This window comes from Apiospora kogelbergensis (assembly GCF_038363985.1).
Source record: "Apiospora kogelbergensis strain CBS 113332 chromosome Unknown utg000007l_segment0_segment0, whole genome shotgun sequence".
NCBI lineage: Eukaryota > Fungi > Ascomycota > Sordariomycetes > Amphisphaeriales > Apiosporaceae > Apiospora > Apiospora kogelbergensis.
In genome coordinates, this window is record NW_027117424.1 from 1,283,871 (window position 1) to 1,305,734 (window position 21,864).

At 54.3% G+C, this 21,864-nt stretch overlaps 7 protein-coding genes across 7 annotated transcripts; 1 reads left to right on the plus strand and 6 right to left on the minus strand.

Moving 5' to 3' along the window:
• Positions 1–305: 305 nt before the first annotated feature.
• Positions 306–1,293, minus strand: PG998_010770 (uncharacterized protein; the record flags this gene model as incomplete). Its single annotated transcript, XM_066877586.1, has 2 exons — positions 306–1,106; positions 1,219–1,293. The coding sequence occupies 2 exons, from the start codon at positions 1,291–1,293 to the stop codon at positions 306–308; spliced, it is 876 nt and encodes a 291-aa protein (XP_066726640.1).
• A 1,991-nt stretch (positions 1,294–3,284) lies between these two features.
• On the minus strand, positions 3,285–4,226 carry PG998_010771 (SH3 domain-containing protein; the record flags this gene model as incomplete). The annotated part of the gene is made up of 3 exons (XM_066877587.1): positions 3,285–3,392; positions 3,445–4,098; positions 4,167–4,226. The coding sequence occupies 3 exons, from the start codon at positions 4,224–4,226 to the stop codon at positions 3,285–3,287; spliced, it is 822 nt and encodes a 273-aa protein (XP_066726641.1).
• Positions 4,227–5,244: 1,018 nt separating this feature from the next.
• Positions 5,245–6,419, minus strand: PG998_010772 (uncharacterized protein; the record flags this gene model as incomplete). The annotated part of the gene is made up of 2 exons (XM_066877588.1): positions 5,245–6,221; positions 6,308–6,419. The coding sequence occupies 2 exons, from the start codon at positions 6,417–6,419 to the stop codon at positions 5,245–5,247; spliced, it is 1,089 nt and encodes a 362-aa protein (XP_066726642.1).
• Positions 6,420–7,894: 1,475 nt separating this feature from the next.
• Positions 7,895–9,725, plus strand: PG998_010773 (2-methylcitrate dehydratase; the record flags this gene model as incomplete). Its single annotated transcript, XM_066877589.1, has 2 exons — positions 7,895–8,194; positions 8,334–9,725. The coding sequence occupies 2 exons, from the start codon at positions 7,895–7,897 to the stop codon at positions 9,723–9,725; spliced, it is 1,692 nt and encodes a 563-aa protein (XP_066726643.1).
• A 535-nt stretch (positions 9,726–10,260) lies between these two features.
• Positions 10,261–11,294, minus strand: PG998_010774 (uncharacterized protein; the record flags this gene model as incomplete). The annotated part of the gene is made up of 2 exons (XM_066877590.1): positions 10,261–10,650; positions 10,725–11,294. 2 exons carry the CDS (start codon positions 11,292–11,294, stop codon positions 10,261–10,263), a joined length of 960 nt encoding a protein of 319 aa, XP_066726644.1.
• Positions 11,295–12,750: 1,456 nt separating this feature from the next.
• PG998_010775 (zinc finger protein 2) lies at positions 12,751–14,679 on the minus strand (the record flags this gene model as incomplete). Its single annotated transcript, XM_066877591.1, has 1 exon — positions 12,751–14,679. The coding sequence occupies one exon, from the start codon at positions 14,677–14,679 to the stop codon at positions 12,751–12,753; it is 1,929 nt and encodes a 642-aa protein (XP_066726645.1).
• A 2,533-nt stretch (positions 14,680–17,212) lies between these two features.
• Positions 17,213–21,776, minus strand: PG998_010776 (transcription mediator subunit Med12; the record flags this gene model as incomplete). The annotated part of the gene is made up of 2 exons (XM_066877592.1): positions 17,213–20,534; positions 20,587–21,776. The coding sequence occupies 2 exons, from the start codon at positions 21,774–21,776 to the stop codon at positions 17,213–17,215; spliced, it is 4,512 nt and encodes a 1,503-aa protein (XP_066726646.1).
• Between the last annotated feature and the right edge of the window lie 88 nt (positions 21,777–21,864).

Genomic DNA, 21,864 nt, shown 5'->3' on the forward strand with positions numbered 1-21,864 from the left:
GCTGCATGCGCTTCTTGGGCTCGCTCGATGGTTTCTAGACTGAGTGATGCACAGGGGCTATCGGAAGGTGTCTTGGGATAGAATTAGTAGTCTAAGGAAGTGTAATACAAGCGTGAGGCGTCTTCTTTGCGACCATGAATTTCTTCGACTCAATTTCAATGTGAACCGGACCCTTCATAGCTGAAGTAAGCAGATCATGTCTCTCCCTGAGAGTCTTCTGCTACCTTGTCTATCCTACAGCCGTAACCAACCCATGGCAAGCGATTAATCAACCAATCACTTGTTCTCAGCCGTGCTCCCCTTAGTCAGCTGGAAAAGAGCACTGCTACCTCCTCGCATCCGCCCACGCAGAACCGAGCTCCTCTTCGTAGTAGGCGAAGACGAGTTCGCCAGCACCTCCCCGCCGCAGACGCCTCCGCCACGGCCGCGGCCACCTCTTCCGCCGCGGCCGCCGGGATCTCGTCCGCGGCGCCGGTGCAGACGGGCACGTTGATGACCTGCCCGGCCTGCAGGTTGAAGCGGTCGACGCCCGGGTTGGCCGCCTGCAGCGCGGCCGACGAGATGCCCAGGCCCGCCGCGATGGTCACGAACGCGTCGCCCGCCTGCACGACGGCCGTGTCCTCGCCGCCCGCCACGCACGTCGCGTTGGACGGCGGCGCGATGCACGACGTGTCGTCGGCCGCCGCCAGCGCCACCGGCACCGTCAGCGTCTGGTTCGGGAAGATGACGTCGATGTTCGCGAGCTGGTTCGCCGACGCGATGTCGCAGATGCCCGAGCCCAGCGACTTGGCGATCTTGCCCAGCGTGTCGGCGGGCTGCACCGTGTACTTGACAGCTTGACCTTCAGCACAGAGCGCCGCCGCGGCTTCGTCTGCCGCGGCTTCTCCATCGGCAACCGCTCCTTCGTCGGCAGCCGCTTCTTCGCCTACTGCTGGTTTCTCATCAGCTACCGGTTCCTGACCAGCCGCTGCTCCTTCTTCGGCTTCAGGGGCTACCGCCCCTTCATCGACTGCTACTGCTTCTTCTATTACTACTCGGCGGTGAACATTGGTATAGAGCCGCTTGCTGTGGACGCTGTTGAGGTTCGTGGTATTTGCGCGAACATGCTTGAGTCTTGTGTTAGTCCAGTTGCAGTATATGTTACATGTATGTGTGTATGTTGTAATGATGAAAGTCTCAAACTAGAAAGACATCCGGAATGCGCAAGCATCTACTTACAATCTGAGGGAACTTCGGATTCAATGCAATGGCGAACTCCGCTACCAGCAGCCACAATAGGTTGGAATAATGCATATTGGTAGCGTGTCGAGAAAGACAGTAAATGTATGGATTCGTTCAACGAGTGTCTGAGAACCGGTCTCGGTAATATGGTATTCTCGCAGAGAGGGTAGTTAAGATAGTTAGATAAATAGGTAGTCAGATAGGTAAGGAGTTATGCAAGAGGACTGACCGCGCCGTTCTTTATATAAGAAAGGATGGAAGACATTGATATAGCCATCAACACACCCGTATAGCACTTGATACAGATATCTTCCCTGAGTCTATCTGCCTGGAGATCTACATGGATTCCGTATCTTGAGAGAAAACAGTATCGGCGACGCCATGTATCATCATTGCCTCATCCTGCTGGCTAAGGAAATATGTGGCACATGCTCTCCTTGATGGCGAATCCTTGTGATCAATAGCAGAGACGTTCGTATAATAATATAATGCAGTATGTTATTAAGCCTATGTTAATGTGATCGGACACGACGTCAGCACTGTGTAGTTTGGACATAGGCATTACAGTCACGACGATCGTACACCAGGGCCAAGAAAATCCGGGGGAAAGGGTCGGCAAGTCAAGAGTTCTTGGCATGTAGAACTTGACTTGAGGCCATTGGGGTGTGTTTAAGAGTTGACATATCTATTCTTAGTGATGAGGTTCACCTCGGGAATCTGGTCACATTGAAGGAGTTGAGTTTGTATCTAGACCGAGTATTCGAATCCTCATCTGGAGTCATTGTCCAATAAAAGCACACCCAGCGCCAGCGAACCTCTCCAGAACATTATGAAGTGCCGCGCCGCCTGACGACAAGCTGTCAAGCAGCAACAATAACGGACGATAGCTTGGATATAAGATGAAGTGCCAAAGTAGAGTAAATAGAGTAAGGTAGAACATCTTGACTCCCTTGATTGGTCCGCTATGGCCACCGATGCTCGAACTTCTCAGAAGACGGCGGTCGGACAATGTTAGACGAGTCATGTTTGGCAGCCCAGAACGAAAAGAACAGAGTCGCTACACGCCCAGACCTGCCACAGCTGGATCATCAAACTTCTCTTGGTTGACACGACCTAATGCGCTTCGACAAGGAGTTATGGAGTGTGTAGTTGGCAAGCGGTTGATATTGTAGCTCCATTCATAGAGTAGAACTCGTATTATAACTAAGAGATAGGTTTATCTATATCACAATCAACTAGATGATCCATGAAGTACGCCGACTCACGCTCCCGAAAATATCAGGGCGTACATACGTACTGCATTGGTGCCAAACATTATACCTACTCGCAGCTCTCAATCCAAACACGCCCAGCTTGCTGTGTGAATTGCCAAACCGGCCGAACCGATAGCCCCTTAAAACGAACTGCCATCTGGGCCATTATGTCTTTGATAGTCTTGTCTCTCAAATCAAGAGAAATCTAGGCACATGACAAAACAATAGGGGGGACTGCGCCACTCGTTTTGTTGCCGCATATAGAGTTTGTATGCCAACGATACATGCTATGTTTTTGGGCAACGAAGCATGCTCTACGAATCGTTCGTTTTAGCACTTGGTCATGAAAACTGCTGGTCATATGCCTTCTTCTGTTTCTCTGGGCGCAATGCAAACAGCCCGACTTTCAAAACCCATGTGAATATGAACCACGGAGGCTAGGAGAACCACCCATAGCTGGAATACCCATCTCCTTTACATAATTCACAAAGTTCTCTTTTTCATCTTAAGCCGTCTGACTTCATCACGCACAAAATGCCAAAAACTTGGAAAAACAACGCCTATCATTATTGAGAACTCCTGTAGGTAAACCCATTGAGACCATGGCCCTGGACCGTCTCTCCATATGGAGTAAGTACGGCCTTCTTCATACTTACGCTACTTCGAATGCTTTCTCGTCCAGCTGAGTTGCAAGTCCCCGGAAACCCAGAGCAGCGAACCGCTTTCAAATAATATCCCTTTAGCAGACTCGCAAAGGAGCCTGCCTTCTTGATATACCGAAGTGACGCCAACACGAACGAGCTTCTACTTCTAGAAGATGGAGTTGACAATGTTGCCACCAAACGTGGCACCAGCACCGAAAAGTGCCGCGTTTCCGAACTTCTTGCCCATCTTCTTGCCCATACCCTCCTTCTCGGGCTCTCCTGCCGGCGCCGGCGCCGGTGCGGGGCTGGTTGCTGCCCTCGGCGACAGCCATGGGCGGCACGGGTGCGTTGTAGGGGTTCTGCTGCGGGGGCGGCGCCGGGTAGCCGCCATTACCCCACTGCTGCTGCTGCGGTTGGGCATAGGTAGGTTGCTGGCCGTAGTAGCTGCCGCCGGGGGCAGCGGCCTTCTCGTTGACGTAGCCATTGTTGCCACCATCGCCACCCTCGATCTGCACGTAGTTCTTGGGGAAAATGCCTTCGGCGCCCGTGCGCTGGTTGCGGCCCATCCACCAGTCGGCGTTCATGTACTCGTGGACCGCGATCTTGTCATCGCGCTCAAACGACAGGTCGCGGGCGTCGGCCGCGTTGTACTTGTACAGGGCGCGGGCGTTGGCGATGACAGGCTTGGAAGGAGGCGGGGGCGGGGGCGGGTTGTTGCGCGTGGGCAGGGCGGGCGGCCCCGTGGTGTTGTAGGCTGGGGGCGCGGGCGACTGGCTGGGGGTTTGTGACAGGGCCAGGTTGGCCATCGAGTTCACGGGCGGCGACGTGGGGTTCTGGCTAGGCGCCGGGCTGGCGTTGGAGGCGGCGGCACCGCGGCTTGCGCCGGCACCGGAGAGAGGTGTCTCGTTCGGGAGCATCTGGTGGATGCTGTCGAAGACATTGTCGTCTATCACGCCCTTCTCCAGAAGGTTCTCGAGTTCCTGATCAGGCTGGTGTTAGCACTGAGAGAGTGTTGGGTTTAGGGATCAAGCAGTGGTGTCGATCGTACATTCTTAATGAGACGCAGCGACTTGTTGTTCGCGATAATCTCCTGGCGATCGACCACCATTTTGGCGTTGGGCAGACAAATGTGCTATCGATCGATTTTGGGGATGCGACAGCGGATTCCTGTGGGCGGATTTGTCTCAGACAATGGGCAGGGCGGGGTGAGCAGCGATAGAAAGTAACTATATTCTATTTCGAAGCTGCTAGATAGGAGTAGTGGTTGGAGGGAGGAAAGTCGACGGGCACTCGTCGGCTGGGTGTCGTCAAACGAGATGCAGTTGTTTGTTTGGTCAGGTCGGGTTTCGGGGGTCCAAGGAGAGTGACTTAGTGAGTAAACCAACAGCAAGGCCAATGTGGTGGCGTGGGCAGTGCAGCTTCCAGTTTAAACCCCCCACCTTTGGGAGCCTGGATTCTGCCTGGATCCTTTGGGATCCCGGATCCCTCCAGGGCACTTTGGTTAGTGGCCTTGGGTTGGGCTCTTGGAACCTCTAGTGTGTTTTGGTCAACCCGCGAAGCCGGCTTGGCAAGAGGTGATGGTCTAGACGGGTGAACGAACCACTCTCTACTCTGTACTACTCACTCACTGTATGTCGTATCACCCATGAAGAACCACCAGATCGAGATGAACCAAAACAATCTGCGCAGCCCTCGATGCCAAGATGAGCGAGTCAATGTCCGTATATACCGCCTTCTTGCTCAGAAGGAGGCAGCCAGCCATCAGCTAGTCACGTTAATAGCCGTCTATTTTTAGGCTCTTGTGGGCAGTGATACTTTATCGTCTCTTCATTGACCTTGTAAAAGTTACCTGACTCCATGCCAGTGAGCATCTGCTTCAGCGCATCACTATGGCACCGCTGTATTGTACAGGCAGTAGACTCCGTGCTTGTTCCCAAATATATCCGTCGTGTATCACTGGTGCTGTTCCCTCTCTAAACGCCGTACGGGCGGTGGCTAACTGGGCAGCGCACACCATATACAACATATGCCCCATACTATTCCCAATAAATAGAAAAATGAATGCTAAGACAAATCGCTTGGTTGTCCCTCCTTGCCGACGTCGACCTGGAGGGCCCGTCCAGTTCCTATTCCTCCTCGCTGACTTCGCTAGCATCACCAGCGTCCCCGGCATCGTCTGCTTCATCGCCTTCGCTAGCGGCCAGTTCGGCTTCCAGCGCGGCTGCCAAATCGGCTTCAAAGTCGTCATCTTGCGCCTGTTCCTCTTCCTCTTCTTCTTCGTCTTCTTCGGATTCCACTTCCATCTGTGTTGGCTGCTGTGACTGTTGTGTTTGTGGTTGCTGTGATGATGATTGTTGCTGTTGCTGTTGTTGTTGTGTCTTTTGCGGGTTCATGGGACTCGGCAGCTTGAAGTGCTCTTCTTCGCTCATGTCGTCTTCCTCTTCCTCCTCGCCGTCGGCATCCTCGTCATCCTCCTCGCCGTTCGCCACAAACTCGGAGAAGCGGCGCGGCGGGAACGCTGGCGAGAAGTCGCGACTGGGCTCCTCGCCGCCGGGGAACTCCAAAACAAGACCGCCATCGTCATCGTCGCTGTCTTCCTCGTCGTCCGAGGGGGGTGTGGTGCGCTTCTTAGGCGCGGGCGCGGGCGCTGCCGGGGCCGGTGCTGCCTTGGGCGCGGACCTTGGTGCGGCAGCCGCCGGCAGTTCCTTCTTTTGCTTGCCCTTCGCAGGCGCTGTGCTCGAGTCTTTAGCGCCCTTAGCCGCTGCCGGAGCCTTGGACGTTTCCTTTGCCTTCTCGTGGATCGGAATGGTGATGCCGGAAGAGACTTTGCTGGGCTTCTCCAGGTGCGGGAACTCCTGCCGTAATTTCGCGGCGCTGTTTTGGGTAGGCGTCTGAGTAAGATTCATGGTGAAGAGCGAGTCCACCTTGTGTAGAACGAAGACTTCTCGCGACGGGTCGAAGATGAGCACGTATTGGCCCCCGTCGCCTGAGCGCGAGCCTTGGTATTTGTAGATTCCATTGTCGTTGTAGGAGAGATCGTATTTGGACGGGCCGGCTACGCGGAGCTTCGAAAAAGACGGATTCGTTTCGGGCTTGTGGTTGTCTATTGAATGCGTATGCCGCCAGTCAGTTATACGCTGCGTCTGCAAAGAAACAACGAAAGCATGGCACGGCTCGTTGTCTGCTTACATCTTACGCCAGTAAACGTCTCCGTGGAGGGTTTACCCAGCAGTTCGTCGCTGAGTACTATCGGGTACTTGCCGGCCTTGGTGGGATCCACGAGGTCGGCCGTGTTGGCCATGGTCGCAATGGTTCTGTCGCAATTGGGGGTGGCTCTCCGGGTTGGGAAAAAAGAAAACAAAGGCAAGCGACACAGGAAAAGGAGTGAGCGAAGCCCAAGCAGAGACTTTACGCGGATCCTTCACAGAGAAGATATTCCGGATAAGCAGTAGAGGCAGCGATGTTCAGTAGGTGTAGTAGCATGGGAGGATTGGGGGGTTTGGTGTTAGGTAAGTAAATAGCATGCAGGATGTATTGAAGAGAGTCAGGCCAAGCAGGTAGGAGCAACAACGACCGCCGATCTCCTTCTCTTTGTGGACCGGGGATCAGATGTGCTAGAAACGCTGAAGGCCCCGCCCTATGTTCTAAAAAATGGGATTCCCACTGTCGTATTAGCGGGATGTCCGGCAAGGGTGCCTACCACTGATGAATATAACCATTTCTGGAAAATATAGATATACGACGTTGGCTGTATTCTACGAACACTGGTTCAAATTCCATTTTGGAGGTTTCTCATCAGCACACTTCACCCTCTGAGAGCCACGGCGGGCTGGCGGGCGGTTGAAGTTAGACTTTAGCAGAACAGGCGATTCAAGATAGGGTTTGGACTTGCATGGGAAACGGTGTCTCTGCTATAACGTCAGGTATGCTTTAATTGCCAGTATCAAAATATAAGAAGCCAAAGAGAGAGATTATGCCTGAGCCCCTATTTTTCAGGAGGCGCGCGAGCATGTCAACAAAATGGCTAGGAATCGGCCGAGGGGCAGGACTCCTGAAGCCTCAATTTGAGGAGAGTCTAATAGTGAGGGCTCGAGACGACTTGGATCGCCAGTGCTGGATGGTTTTCTGGATAGTCTTTGGCGTCGTCTGCACCCGAGATTGCCGCGGCTTGGCAAAATGCCGATGTCCTCCTCTACTAACATGTCCAATTCTGCGCATCGGGTGCATTTTACCTCTGCATACTGCATACATGTATGTACCTGGCCGTAGAGCTTGCAGGACCTGATATGGTGCATTGGCCCCTGTCGGATTGATAGCACCGCACCAGCAATTGGCTCAAGTGCCAGGCACAGAGATGGTATATCGTAAGTCCGAAAAAGACTCGAATGTCCGAGCCCAAAAGCGAGCATTCCAAACCACACACCAGAACGCTTAGCCGAGGGACGCAAGTTATCCATACAATGGCACAGGGGTTCACTGGCTTAGCGTCTACTATCAAGCACTATACCCCCTAACCCCCCTAACCCCCCGTGGTGCGGGTGGAGGGGCTGGACTGGCAACTGGGGTTGACTTTCCCGAGGCAAGAAAGAGCTGGGGTAAAGCCGCAGCTGGGCGAGCTTCGTCAACCAATCGAGCTTCCCTTGGAGAGCTCTCCTTCTCATACTCCCAAGGATTTTATTTTAACCCGAGAGCGAAAGGGAATTGGATCTGCAGCCGATATCTTCTCTCTTCCCTCCTTTTCCTGAACATCTTTTTTTGTCTTGGAACTTGGCCAAGATGTCTGCAGTCAACCGCAGTCTGAGAACAGCCTCGAGATCGTTGCGTACCTCGTCTACCACCACCGCTGCTAAGCTCCCACGAACCGCCCCATTGCTGTCGGCCTCTACAAAGCTCGGCTCCAACACTTTGTCCTCTGCCGCCAGGGCTTCCTCTCTGCAATCATCCAAATCATTCTCCACCTCCACCCGACAACACTCAATGGCTCCCCCTATGCCCTCGGAAGGACGGGGTTACGACCCTGAGATCAAGGACATCGCCGACTATGTCCATAACAAGCCCGTGGACTCGGAATTGGCTGTAAGTATTCTCTTTTGCACGCGCGCCGCCGAAGTCGAATCTTGAGAGGGAGGGCTTTACACGCCAGAATCATTGGCCTTACTACCCCGCGTCCCACCAATTTCAAGCCGCGGCTAACCGTTCCCTCCGCGACAAACAGTTTGACACGGCACGATGGGTCTTCTTCGACACATTAGGCTGCGGCCTTGAGGGTCTGCGATTCAAGGAGTGCACGAAACTGCTGGGCCCCATTGTCCCCGGCACTGTCGTCCCCAATGGCACCAAGGTGCCCGGTACCGACTTCCAGCTCGACCCCGTCAATGGCGCCTTCAACATCGGTGCCATGATTCGATGGCTCGACTACAATGACTGCTGGCTGGCCGCCGAATGGGGCCACCCTTCGGACAACCTGGGGGCTATTCTCGCCGTCGCCGATTGGATCACACGAACCAACAAGGCCGGTGGAAATCTGGCCGGTGGCAAGCAGTTCACCGTCCGGGACGTGCTCGAGGGCATGATCAAGGCCCACGAAATCCAGGGCTGCCTCGCCCTGCTCAACTCGTACAACAAGGTCGGCTTGGACCACGTCGTCCTGGTCAAGGTCGCCAGTGCTGCTGTGGTTTCCAAGATGCTTGGCCTGAGCGAGAAGCAGACTGCTGATGCCGTTACTCAAGCCTGGGTTGACGGACAGAGCTTGCGCACTTACCGTCACTCCCCCAACACCATGTCTCGTAAGTCATGGGCTGCCGGCGACGCCTGCCAGCGTGCTGTCAACCTGGTCCTCAAGGTCATGAAGGGAGAGCCCGGTGTCCCTACCGTCCTTTCCGCCCCCACCTGGGGTTTCTACGATGTCTTATTCAAGGGCAAGAAGTTTGAATTCCAGCGTCCCTACGGCAGCTACGTCATGGAGAACGTGCTGTTCAAGGTCTCTTACCCTGCCGAATTCCACTCCCAGACCGCCGTTGAGGCCTCTGAGAAGATCCACGCTATTCTCAAGGGTATGGGCAAGTCGGCCGCCGACATCAAATCTGTCACGTGCCGAACCCACGAGGCATGCGTCCGTATCATTGATAAGCAGTTCAAGCCTATGGACAACTTCGCCGACCGTGATCACTGCATTCAGTACATGTGCTCGGTCATGTTGGTCTTCGGCCGCCTCCAGGCGACTGACTACACAGATGGTGGCGAAGCCGCCACCTCGGAGCTCGTCGAGTCTCTGCGCCAGAAGATCAAGTGTGTCGAGGACCCTAAGTTCACCAAGGACTACCACGACCCCGCTCTCCGAACCATCTCCAACGGTCTGACCGTTGAGCTGAACGACGGTACCGTCCTGGACGAGGTCGTCATTGAGGCTCCTCTCGGCCACAGACTGCGCAGAGACGAGGCCAAGCCCCATATCCTGGCCAAGTACAAGAGACACTTGGAAGAGCACTTCGCTGACGCCAAGGTCAAGGAGCTTGTGGACCTTGGTATGGACGGCAAGAAGCTGGAGTCCACGCCAATTGACGAATATGTTGATAAGTATGTCGTCAAAGACAGCAAATTTGTTTAGATTATATAAGACTCCCGAAATAGATCGGGACCAGCCATCTACTCAAAATATAGCAACGTTAATGCATAACAAATGATAAAACCCTATTCAAGCCGATGGCCCTGCGCTATCGATTTTATTGATAAGTATAGGGGGAAACCCGTACACGACATCCATTACAAAAACCTGGAGGGAACTACTAGGTCTCCGATTTGTGGACGGATAAATAAGAGGTTAGCAAGTCGCAGTTATGGCACCATTACAGCAAAGGCTCGCAATCAATCGACCTTTTTCCACCCAAGCGACAACGCAAAAGATGGAAGACCTCGAGAAATCTTGTCTACTTCCCAAGCTTCACGTGCTGAGGTGTATCTTTTACGGATTGCTTTGACACATGGATATTGGAAAAGTGCGAGAGGTGTCATCACTGGGCAAGGACGGATGTGAACTATTTTGATGAGGTGTACGAAGAGACGCTGTTTATATACGGTGCCAATGTGGGACTACATAATTACATGTTCCTCCAGCCGTCCCAGCGCAATGCGAGCGAGCCGGCTTAGACTCGGAGCGCCGTAGCCATGCTCCTCCGGTTGCCCGCCTTAAAGCTCAGCTGCTCGTTGCCCACGACGGGGTTCAGCACGTTCTTGCCCGCGAGCTGGCCGTTGCCGCCCTGCTGCATGATGGCCGAGAAGCTGTCGGCCATGAGCTGGACGCCGCTGACGAAGTCCTTGCCGTCGAAGGCGCAGTGGCCGCCGTCGGGGCTGTTGTCGACCGTCTGCAGCGCCCCGATGGCCGCCGCGTCCAGCCCCGCGCCCGCCGCCAGCTTCTCGTACGCCGCCAGCGCCTTGGGGATCGCCGGCTGCAGGCTCGTCAGCTCCTGCTGCGTGCTCTGGAAGTGGATGCGCGTCTTGGCGATGGCCGCGGCGTCGGCCGCCGCCACGGGCACCTGCGGCGCCAGCGCCCCGCAGTTCAGCAGCACGCCCCCGACGAGCCCTGGAACTGCGCCGCGTGCGCCGGCACGAAGAAGCCCGAGAGCAGCAGCGAGCCGCCCGACACGCCCGTGAACGAGACGTCGGACGCGTTGAAGGCGGCCACGCCCGGCAGCACCTTGGTCACGAGGTCCGAGACGGCCTGGGCGTGGGCCACGCCGTCGGTGCGCTGCAGGCCGCTGCCGCCGCCCCAGAAAAGGTTCTTGTTCGGCGCGAGGACGGCGACGCCCATGAGGTTGTTCTGGACGGCCTGGTTGGGGAAGTCGAAGAAGGATTGGCCTCCGTCGCCGTGCAGAAGCACGTTCAGGCCCATGGTCCCTGGCGTCCCGGCCGCAGCGGCGCCGCCGGGCACGCCCGACTCGGCAGTGAAGCCGGCTGCGGGACCCGAGATGCGGAAACGGATGGGGAGATTGTTGATGTTGACCGTCGTGTCCAAGATCATGGAACCATCTGTCGCCTGGGAGACACCCTGCGGTATGGCGGCGGCCTGCTGCTGTGCCGTCTTGGCCCGGTTGTTGCCGCCCTTCTTCCGGTTCTGCGGCGAGGCATCGGCCGTGGCCCACAACAGACCCAATACCACGAGGGAGCGAATGGTCAACATCCTGTCTGATTTCTGGAAAAAAATTCCTGGACTCTGGGAAGGGGGTAGAGAATGGATTATGGTAGGAGAGAAACCGAAGCTAATATTAACACCAAATAAGATGACGAGCCCGGCCCGTAAGAATTGAAGTATAGAAGAAGAAGAAGAAGAAGGTATCAACAACGACAGTGTAAGCTTGCTGTTTACTCAGTCAATCCGATGCCTAGAAATAAAGATGAGAAGAGGAGAGAAAGACAGAAGCTTATCCAGCGGGCCACTCAGCTGGCAATATCCATCCTGTTGTCCACAGACCACATCGTATGCATGCGTACCCTCGCCATACTGCCGGCACTGGATGAGACGCGGGGAGGAGCGCGGCCACAGCTTAATTCGTCCGTTTCCGTCCCATGCAAAGACCCATGGGGAAGGGACACTGAACGTCGCTGGTGACCAATGTTGGTCTGCTGTCTGGCTGCTTACAGCTGCCTTGAACCATTTTCTTTCTCGCTCGCGCCATACCCGCAGCGTTAGATATGACAGGTCTTGAAACACCATCTGATTCTCGCGTAGCTGTTCATGTTTCGTTGTGGGCGGGACGGGACGGTCTTGGCGGGTTTGGGAAGTTGGTGCGTTTGGAACTTGTGCCCCCTGGTTTGGTCGGGTGCAACCACCGATCCTGGATTCTGCCTGGCTGCTGGATACGGGGCCGGCCAGTCTGCATGTCATTGCAGATCGGCCTGCTTTTCTTTCCCTGATCCATTATATTAATGCTAGCCAGGTTTCACTTATTAATTATAGAGTCCGCAATGCGCCTGCAACATTCCACGAATGTTCTATTGCTAGGCTGGATCATCGATAATAAGGTTGCTAATAAGGTTAATCTTGCAGGCGTTCGATCGCATCCCTTAGGCGCACCCAATGAGGCAGTATCAGCAAGCCCATCGTCAAGTTGTCCGGATCGTTTGCCGCGACCAAGCAGGCCATTGCTGCAGGCCGTAGCAGAGCACAACTGCCGGAGCTACGAAGTTCTCATCATTCGAATTGGTATATACCTATGGGAATGGACTCGCTACACGAGGAATCTTTTCGAATACATAGCTGACTTTGTTCATGATGTTCAATCTTCTAAATAAGATCGAAGCCAATAATCCACCAACGCCATGCACTTTTCTGCCAAACGCTAATAGCCCTAATGCCCGGATTGCCTTTTAAATGACACGAATTATAATGATATATGTATAGGAATGATGGGTAGTCGAAAATGGACAGGCTGAAGCGGTATTGAACATCTTGTGGGGGTAAGATGAAGCCATGGCCATCCGCCGAGGAGAAGCGCGGGGTATAAAGCGAGTGTGGTGTAGGCGTGCAGATGATCGTGAAGAATGCCAGGTCGACAATCTACGCTTAGTGAGAGCATATCCTGAACACATGCTACGCGGGCCGGGTTGGTGTTAGTTACCGAGGCGGATGAGAGGCCTCAACCAAGTGTCTGGTCCATGGCCTCGGGGTCGATAGTGGGTGTAATGTTATGTTTGTTTTGCATATGCCTCCTCCAGTTATCCTTTCGAGGGAATGCCTTGCCACCCTTGAAATAGGGGCAGCCTGGCTCGGGACAGTGGAAACCCTTCTTCTTCTCGTGCTTGTCGTTGATATGTCGGTCCAGATGTGTCTTCGTCCCAAACCGTTTATCGCAGTTAGGATAGGGGCATTCATGCTTCCGATCATGATATCTCTTGTGATGGTTCAACTTGTGCAATTGATCAAATGCCCTGTTGCACTCATCACACGTGTATGAGTGTGGTGTTTGAGGTGAAGGTATGGCACCATAACTCTCAGGAGATGTGCTAGTCTCCTGCTTGATGAAGATATTCTCGTTGGAGGACGGAGATGCTGTTATTCTGGTATCCGGTGTGACCCCAGCTGAAGGATTCGACGAGCTATGCCCCGGAGTCGAGTGGTCCACAGATGGCGTCAATCCATTATCTGGAGTGATTCTGCTTGGATTATGTGCCAAGCCTTGCCCGTTAACACCGTTATAAGAGGCATTCCCAACGGGGTACGGCGTATGATCAATCTGCATTTGGGTATCATCCTCATCTTCGCTGTAGTCCTCGTCCTCGTCCTCTTCGTCTTCCACTGGCCCGTTATTCGTGTGCACTCCGGTAAAAGCCGGCGGAGAAGCCGAACCTCCCATGTAGGTTGGGGATGATGACTTCTCATAACGTTCAAGCTCCGCATGCGTATGAGCGGCCTTCTCGGCATCATTACTTGGCTGGAAAATATCGATTGGGGCGATGAAGCTGTCTGACTGCAGAGTAGGCGAGTGTGATGCGCGCAGGCCTTGGCTGTTCACATCATCGTATGGCGCGCCTTCCATGGGCTCTGGAATATCGGGACTTTGGAGTCGCTCGTTGGAAAATCTCGACGCGTCGTGATATGGCTCGGCTGGTGCGTCTGTTCTGTGATAGGCCGAGGACGGGAGCGAGGGATCAAGGGGCGGTTCGGTCTTCAAAACAGTATTCAATGAGTCTAACCTCGGATGGCCAGCCGACGAGTAAGATTCGTCATGTTTCTTTTTCTTTGCACGATGCAAATCGCTCCCAGAGTCATTGCCCATGGCCTGGGGCTCCGCATATATGCCAGGGCCCTCGGCGCCCTCAACCGAAAAGAACGGCACGTCGGCCTGCCGGGAGATAGGAGAGCCGTCAACCGGGCTAGCCAACGAAGACGACTTGGATGAACGCTTCCTCCTCAATGAGTTGATGACCCGACTCATTACCGACCCTTTGCTGCTTTGGCGCTCCTTCTTGCGTAGATCACGAGCCTGCTTTAGCTGCTCCCGATAGAGCTCGGTCATTTGCCTGCTGGGAGGCGCCATAGGCGGGAGATTCGGATCTGACTCCATCGCTATGTCCATGTTATAGTAGCTGGCAGCCGCCGAGGGCTCCCCAATAGGGTAGTTTGCATAGTATGCATCCGCCGATCCGCCTAGGACCGCCCCTTCCACGAAGCCTTGCTGGGAGTGCTGGGGTGACTGTGTGTAGTTGGTGTAGTTATTCCCGTCGTTAGTGGCAATCGGAGAGGGCTGGAAGTTGCCTTCCATGCTGTACACCGAGCCCCCCGGCTCAACCCTTCCATTGATGGCAGTCGAGCCTTGTTCTGCTTGGGAGGCATCTGTCTGGCCAGGGAAAGAGACCCTCCGCTCTATCGGAGGTTTGAATGGAGTTATGTCGGCTTGCGCGGCGGCCTGCAAGCGCCTCCGCCTAAATCGAAAATAGAAAAACAAGAGGACCAGAAAGACCAGCGAGCCTCCCACGACGGAGCCTACTACGGCTCCGGCGATGGCGCCATTGCTCAAATCGGAGCGCCGGGCGATGGCCGCCCTCAGGCTCAGGGTTGGAGCCATACCGGGCGGATTAACGCGGAGCCCACTTCAATCTGAAAGGTTGAAGGGACTCCGGGATATCAGTTTACACTATGAGCCGACGGCGGTTCGATATAGTTTGAGTTGCCGCAGGCGCATCAAGATGTAGTTGCTGTAGCGGCCCTAAGATCCGAGTCGACGGGTAGCTACTTGGACAGCGTGCAGCTGGAAAGTCGCACGTGAGATAGATAAGCGGGATATAATTGGCAGATTTTCAAGCCAAAAGAAAGAGAGGCGACAGAGAAAGAGCCTGGGCTTGGCCAAGAAGCAGGCTAATTTGCTGGCTGGGAAAAGTGGGATGGGGACGGAGATGGGGATGGGATGCTAGGCAATGGCGCCGCCGGTGCTTGATGTATATACTATGATAGACGCGCCGCGCATGGTCGGCTGATTGATTGATTGATTGATTGAGTGAGGGCGGCGGACAATATTGATCGTTGGAAAGAGCTATGATGACATTGAAGGTAGGACGTTGAAAGGTAGACAGACAGCCCAAACCTGCTCGGCCTCAGCCGCAGGATTGGTACACGTTGGGCGTGGGCGGGCAGAGCGAGCGAGCGAATAGAGAACGTCCACCGCCAAACCACCTGCAATGCAACACGAGAGTGTGAGCGACAGGAGAGCGCGAGAGAGCAGGACCTGGGCTCGTTGGAGTCCTCCCAACCCCCACTGTTAGGCCAGATACGACCAGACCTGCACCAGACCTGCACCAGACCCTGGATTTTAGCGGGCAGATCAGGTATTGCACTAACGAAAAGGCGCAGTAGCCACTAGGCGGCAGATGGTCGCTTCTGGTCGGTAGGCGGGCAGAAGGCGGGAAGGCTCGAGTTCGAGTGGCTGGTGCCTGTGCTTGCAGACAACCAGGAATGCGTCACAGGAGGGAAAGTATTGAATTGATGGGTGACGGAACACAGGCCGCTGGGCGAGCTGCGCCCCCCAAGCCCGCCAGACGATTCGGCATCAGCGATGATTCCGACTCAAAACAACATTGGATCCAAAACACCTATGGGCAATTGCAGCCGGAGGCCCCTGTGCTTGAACAGCAGCAACAGGCTTCAAGTCTGGTTGCAGAGTTGCTGGGAAAGGACCAGGATTGGCCGTATGGAAATAGAGGAAGTTTCCGCTTAGTCCTGCCCATTATTGCGACTGACACTTGGGTGGGGGCAAAGGGGGTGGTTGGAAACGGAGAAATTGGGATGGGAAACACACTTGAGCAAGTGCTTGGTCTATTAGTAGACTGCTACTGCTACGTAGTAGGCAGTCAAGCATGCCAAAATCGGACACCAGATCTGTGAGATTTGCCTTGCTAATTAATATACGAACGAGATGCGCCCACCTGGGAACGCACGATTCTCCCCCCATGTCCCCACCCTCATCATCATCATCATATCATCCTTCTGAAACTAGGAAATATCGCGGTTGATTCCAAGCAGTGACTATCCATGTATTCCTAATATTCCTCACCTGGCGTCATCGAGCTGTTATCATGAACGCTTGACACCTGGCTGATTGTACTTCAAAGTTGCCCCCCTATCCGTGTCCAAGATAGCTCCTAGGTCAATCCCCCAAAACCAGGGGCGTTGGGTTCGGCACCTCACCGACAAGTGCGGAGAAGAAGAAGCAGAAGAAGAAGGAGGAAAAGGGGGTTCCTTGTCTCCGATCGAGCCACGCAAATCAATAATGGTGTCTTGGTAAGTGAAGACACTGCCGAAACCGATCCCAGGGGCCCACCCCGTCAAATTTTGGACGATATCCTTGAGACCCATGTTAGCATAGGGCAATCCGGTTCGCAAGCTGTTTCTCAAAGAAGTGTTGAATGTTTGTGCTACCCAACAGAGATCCTAGTTGGTACTCGTTTGGGGCCAGCCGAAGCCACGGCTCACTTCATCTCTACGATACAATCTCTACCGTGGGAAAACGCCGTCATTTGCACCGATTTTGGCCAAGTCGACATTGAAAGTGGACGGCACAGGCGTGGACGGCGGTGTTGGGTTGAGGACTCGGTGCGGCTTACTGGGATGCCTGCTCGCCGTACCAATTCATTGTGTCGGCCGAGTTAAGTTTATGTGTAATAGTGATTCTGATACGATAAATCGCTACTCGCTGGCTATTTGCCTGAAGGCGGTGACGTGTACGCTATCAAAGAACAAAAGCGAAAAAGACAAAAATAAACACTTGCTATCTAATGCTGTCATTCACCCCCTGTCAGATCGCATGCGCCATGCCAGTCAACTCCGACAACCAAAAAAATCCCAAAATGCGCGACCGGGAAATTAGCAAGTTGGATAGACATTTCCCGAGGGTGAAACAATGCTTATACTCCAGTCGCCGTTCATCCTCTTCCCTCCCCCTTCCAATGCCCCCTTAGCCTGTATTCGTTCTCGGCCACAGCCGAGAGGGAAGAAGGCCAGAACGCCCCAGATGTTCAGTACAAAAGAAAGGATATGCATGCATGCTAGGTGTATATATATGTAGGTGTGTATGTGTGGGTGGGTGGGTGTTGTGTGCGTCATGCTCATGAAATCTTTCTAGCCTCGAACAGATGAAGACTGAGACTCGTGTCGTTCTCTCCCACGTTCGGCGTGGGCTCGTTGAGAAGCTCCCACCGCCGCATCACGAAGGGGCTGAGCCTCTCGGGCATCATCCCCATACCAATGCCCATGGCCATGGCGCGCCGCTCCTGGACGCTCATCGCCGGCGACGGCTTCTCCCGGTGTGACAGCATGAGGTTATCGGCGGGGTTGACGGCGAAGCTGAACAGGTACCGGACCCGCGCGTCCGAGGCCGAGTCTTTGACAGCGCGCACGCACTGCAGGCGTGCTTCGTCACTCAGACTGTCCACCAGGATGAGGGCGAGATCGAAGGCACGCTCCGCCATGGTGGGCGATTGGGCAAGATCCAGCTCCTGCGCCAATCCAACCAGACTCAAGCACGCCCTGGCGCGCGTCTCTTGGGCGGGTTTCGAGCTATCGGCAGTGCTTCCAGGGGAGGTGGCATGCAATGTGACATATGACAAAACCATGGGTAGCCATTGTGAAATAACCTCCTCCTTCAACGCTGCCATCTCGGGGCTCGTGGTTGCGAGAATTTCCCACTGGTCTGCCAACTTCTCCACCATGGCATTGGAGAGCTGGGTAGCTTTGGGACTGGGAACTCCGCGGACTATCGACTCGATGACTGCCAATAGATTCTCGGCCATGTGAAGGGTGGCGTGCTCGGTACTATCCGTGTATGTCATCGTCTTGGTGGAAGGGAGTAGATCCAGAAATCGTGTTTCGGCGCGACCTTTCATATGGTAAGTCACCTCTGAGTTGAGACAAGAGAGGATGCCTGTCCACATGATGTTGTTTGCCTCGATAGCGTTATCCATCGCCCTGGATAGAAACGCCAAGTGTGACTGGAGCTTCTCTGCGCCGTCCGGCCCCGACGCATCGTCAACGGCTAGGTTTAACGACAACTTGACCTGGCAATATGGCAAAGTAAATTCATTCGCCAACTCAAGGACTTGCTCAAAAGTCTGTTGTTCACTACCACCTCCAGGGATGAGTAAATTCGTAGTTAGGGTGTCGATTAATAGAGTGAGTTTCGTATCCGGATGCTTGAGAGCTAGTGTTTGGCTCATGGCGTGTGAGTCGACTAGGATGAGGTTTCGCAGGAGCTCCAGAAACTGAGCCCTGGTCTTTTCGTCGTCAAGCGGCTGCTCGATCGGAGGTTGCTGATGGCGAGAACACGAGTATTCAGAAAGAGCGCCACGGGTGAGAAGCATCAGCTCTTTCACGTGATCATATTTGACTTGTTCCTGGACGATGCATAAACGGTAGCAATCCTCATGCGTCATGAATCGATTCGGGGACGGCTCCAGTATCAGCAACTGCAGAATCTCCTGTGTGTATATGGAAGCAAACCCAACGAGGCCCGGCTGGTTTTGGGCCGTTTGCATCATGCTTCTCGCTGTCGAAAACAGTATCGGTACGGCCAGACATCCGGAGCTAACTAGTAGCGGAAATATTTGTGAGATAGGGGGTCGATTGGTGAGCTTTCGGATGTGCAATGCCCAGCCCCTCATCATTGTGTCGAAGTGTGGTGTATCAAAAACGCGTAATCTTGTCAGCAGTACACAGTACGCCCTTTGACGTTCATCGGATTTGCCCCAGCAATTCTGTAGACGATTAATGATTGTCTGAAACAATCTCTCCATGGTCGGGCGGTCGGCACTTGTGTAGCTGGCAAGCTTTTCTATCGACTCGCTCAACTCGGTCTCGTCATCCTGCAACTGCATGGCCATGTTGTCCGATAGTGGCGAAGACGCGTCGACCGCGTTGCTGCGATCTGTTCTAGCCAGATCGTTTTGCAATTGCAGTGCAAGATCTGCCAGACCAGGAATGCGAGGCGCCAGTTTTGCCAACGAAGCAAGGATCGGGCGTGCTCCGATTCCTTGCTCATCTCGCAGCGCTTTGAGCCGGTCCAGGAACATATTGAAAAGGCTCTTGGCAGAGCCAATACCCGCAAAGACAGGAAGATGGCGGTTGACAGTGTCCGCACAAGCAGCCAGAAGCTCTGCGTTTGAAGAAGCTACCAGAATCCTGAGGGTATGTTCTAGCATCGTGAAGTCCCCTATGGCCTCTAACAACGTCCGGACGAAATCAAATTTGTAACTCGTCATCTCCATGCCTGCCTTGCTAAGTTGCGGGCTGGGGGCGAAGTTGGGGACGAACTCATTGGCGATCCAATTGCCCACGGTGGACTGCAGAGCCCGACTGCTCAACTTCAGCAGTTTGGTCAACTTCTTGACACTCGGTGGCTTCCGTTGCAGCAGAGGGTCTCCAGCTTCCAGGGGAACGCCCAATGAGTACTTGACACATTTTACAGCGCTCTCAATATCGCTGGCTTCATACTCGACTGAATATCCAGCACGCCTCAGGATCGACGCCCGGAGGCGTTTCATTGAATCACTCAAGTAATGAGTGGGGACTTCCACCAGGAGACGTGTAAGACATGGCCCATCGGGTTCAATCTCCGTCGGATCGCTTAAGCCGCCTCTGGAGATAAGCCACTGTAAATATTGAGGCACAGAAAACTGATCAGCCCTAATAAGTTCCGATACGAGGTGGTAGATCGAGTGTTTCCGTTCAAGCTCGCGTGGTACTTCCGTGGCCAAGAATTCGATTATAGCTCCAGTGATATTGACATCGAAAGGGGCCCATGACCTAAAAATGGCCGTCGCCATAAAGATTTTCGCAACACCTGGGCGATACAGCGATACACACCAGTCAAGCACAATCTTAGCCAACCCAGCCTTGTCGTCGCTGGACTTCCATATCTGTGTTGCAAGATCGCTAGTGAAGGGCTTTCGGAGAGTGCTGTCGAGTAACTTGACCACCGTACCGCGAACAGCTGGCTGGGATTTGATTTGCGTGCTGGTGAGTCGATCGTTGCGAGCTTCGATTGTGTCATAAGAAAGACTGTATGCATTGTCATCGGCGGGTGACGAGGCCAAGATAGTATCTCTATGCTTTGACCATGTCGTTGGGTGTATGAAGTTTTCTCGGTTGGCGAGGAGCAAAGACCTGAGGAGCGACGATAGCTGTGTGTGCAAGGGGAGCAAGACGTCACGATCAGGGTGGCGGTATATAGCTTCGTGGTGGTTCAAGATAGCAGCAACGAGACGCCGTCCGTTTTTCCTCGACCGAAGGAGGTCGTTCCAATATATTTGCGCAATCAGAATCCACATCGGTAGTCTCGCCTGGTTGCTGCTTTCGAGTCCAGAAACAAGCCAGTCCAAGTAGTGATCACGATCCATCAGGAACTCGGCGTAGAGGTGGGTTGCGAGACGTATGCTGCCTGAGGTTAGCTTCAATATACTGTGAGCGACAATGATGGGTAACTTACGCATAGGTGACTTTTGCCTTCCAGCTGGCTTCCCCGAAGGCAGTTACCACACTCTCAATGAACTGTTCAACAAAAACAGTCCAGTCTCTAATCCATTTGGTCTCTCCACCCATTACGAAAGTGCCGTTCACTCCCTTTCTCTTGAAAGCCCTGATCTCATTCGCACCCACACACTTGGCGAGCCATACAGCGCGGTCGGTAGGAACATTTTTATTGAGACATTGCTCCAGCAGGACTTTGCCTCGGATTCCATGTGGGATCGTCCTACTCAGTCGTCGGAGTGATATGGCAGGGTTGGCGAGGTCTTTCAACCATACCTCCCTCTTGGTGTCGGTAAGAGTGACTCTGGGCGGCGGCTTGAATGTAGAGGCGGATGTAATTTGTCCGCCAAGTCGCCTCTGGTTCATAATGGTAGTAAATATAGTTGATAGTGTGTGAAGGCCGCTTTTGTGCTTCATGGCTGGGTACAAGGGCGTTTTGGCCGAGGTATACTCCGAGCCTATCTGAGGCGGAGCCTTGTCGAAGTATCCAAATCGGATGATATTGTCATTAAATTTGTCCTCGGGATGGTTGCCCTGCCATGAATAGAAGTCGGCGAAGCCTGTCGGTTCCTGCTTGCCCATATTAGAGTACCGCGGTGCCGCAGACGGGGTCTCGAGGACGAAAGGCTTGGGCCGCACATCCTTCTTTGGAGGCGCCGCTGGAGTGGCCGCGGTGGCGGGCTGAGGGCGGGAATTAGAGACGGGCACGATAAAACGCGCCCGCCGTGGCGGCATAGGGAGAGGCGCCGAGTCGTTGTCGGCCGTCGGGCAGCGCGAGGGGTTCGGACTCAGATCGCCCAGGTCGGAGACGTCGTTCATCGGCGGCATGATGCGCGACGGGGTGAAGGCGAGGTTCTGGGGGCTCTCGTTGAAGCCGGCATGGTCGATGCCGTCATTTGCCAACTCCAGCTTGAGTTTGGACCCCCTCGACGGGGGTGGTGCCGTAGCGCGCTTGGTTTTGCGATCCATCGGCAGTATCGGCAGTGGTGAAGTCGCCGCCGAAGCCGTCCGACTTGCGGATGGGCGACGGGGGTATGTGTTGTTGGGAAAGGGTTCGCTGTTGGTGGGGGGCCTCTGCGACAACCCGGGCCCAGAAAGCGACCGCTGTGGTTGTCGCTGCGACACGGCCAATGGGGGCCGCGAGGTCATCGTGGGTTGGTACACGGAGGCGCCATGCCCTTCTCTAGGAGGTTGTCATTGTGGCCGGCGGTAGATGGTGAGGATAAGGGGAAGTCGA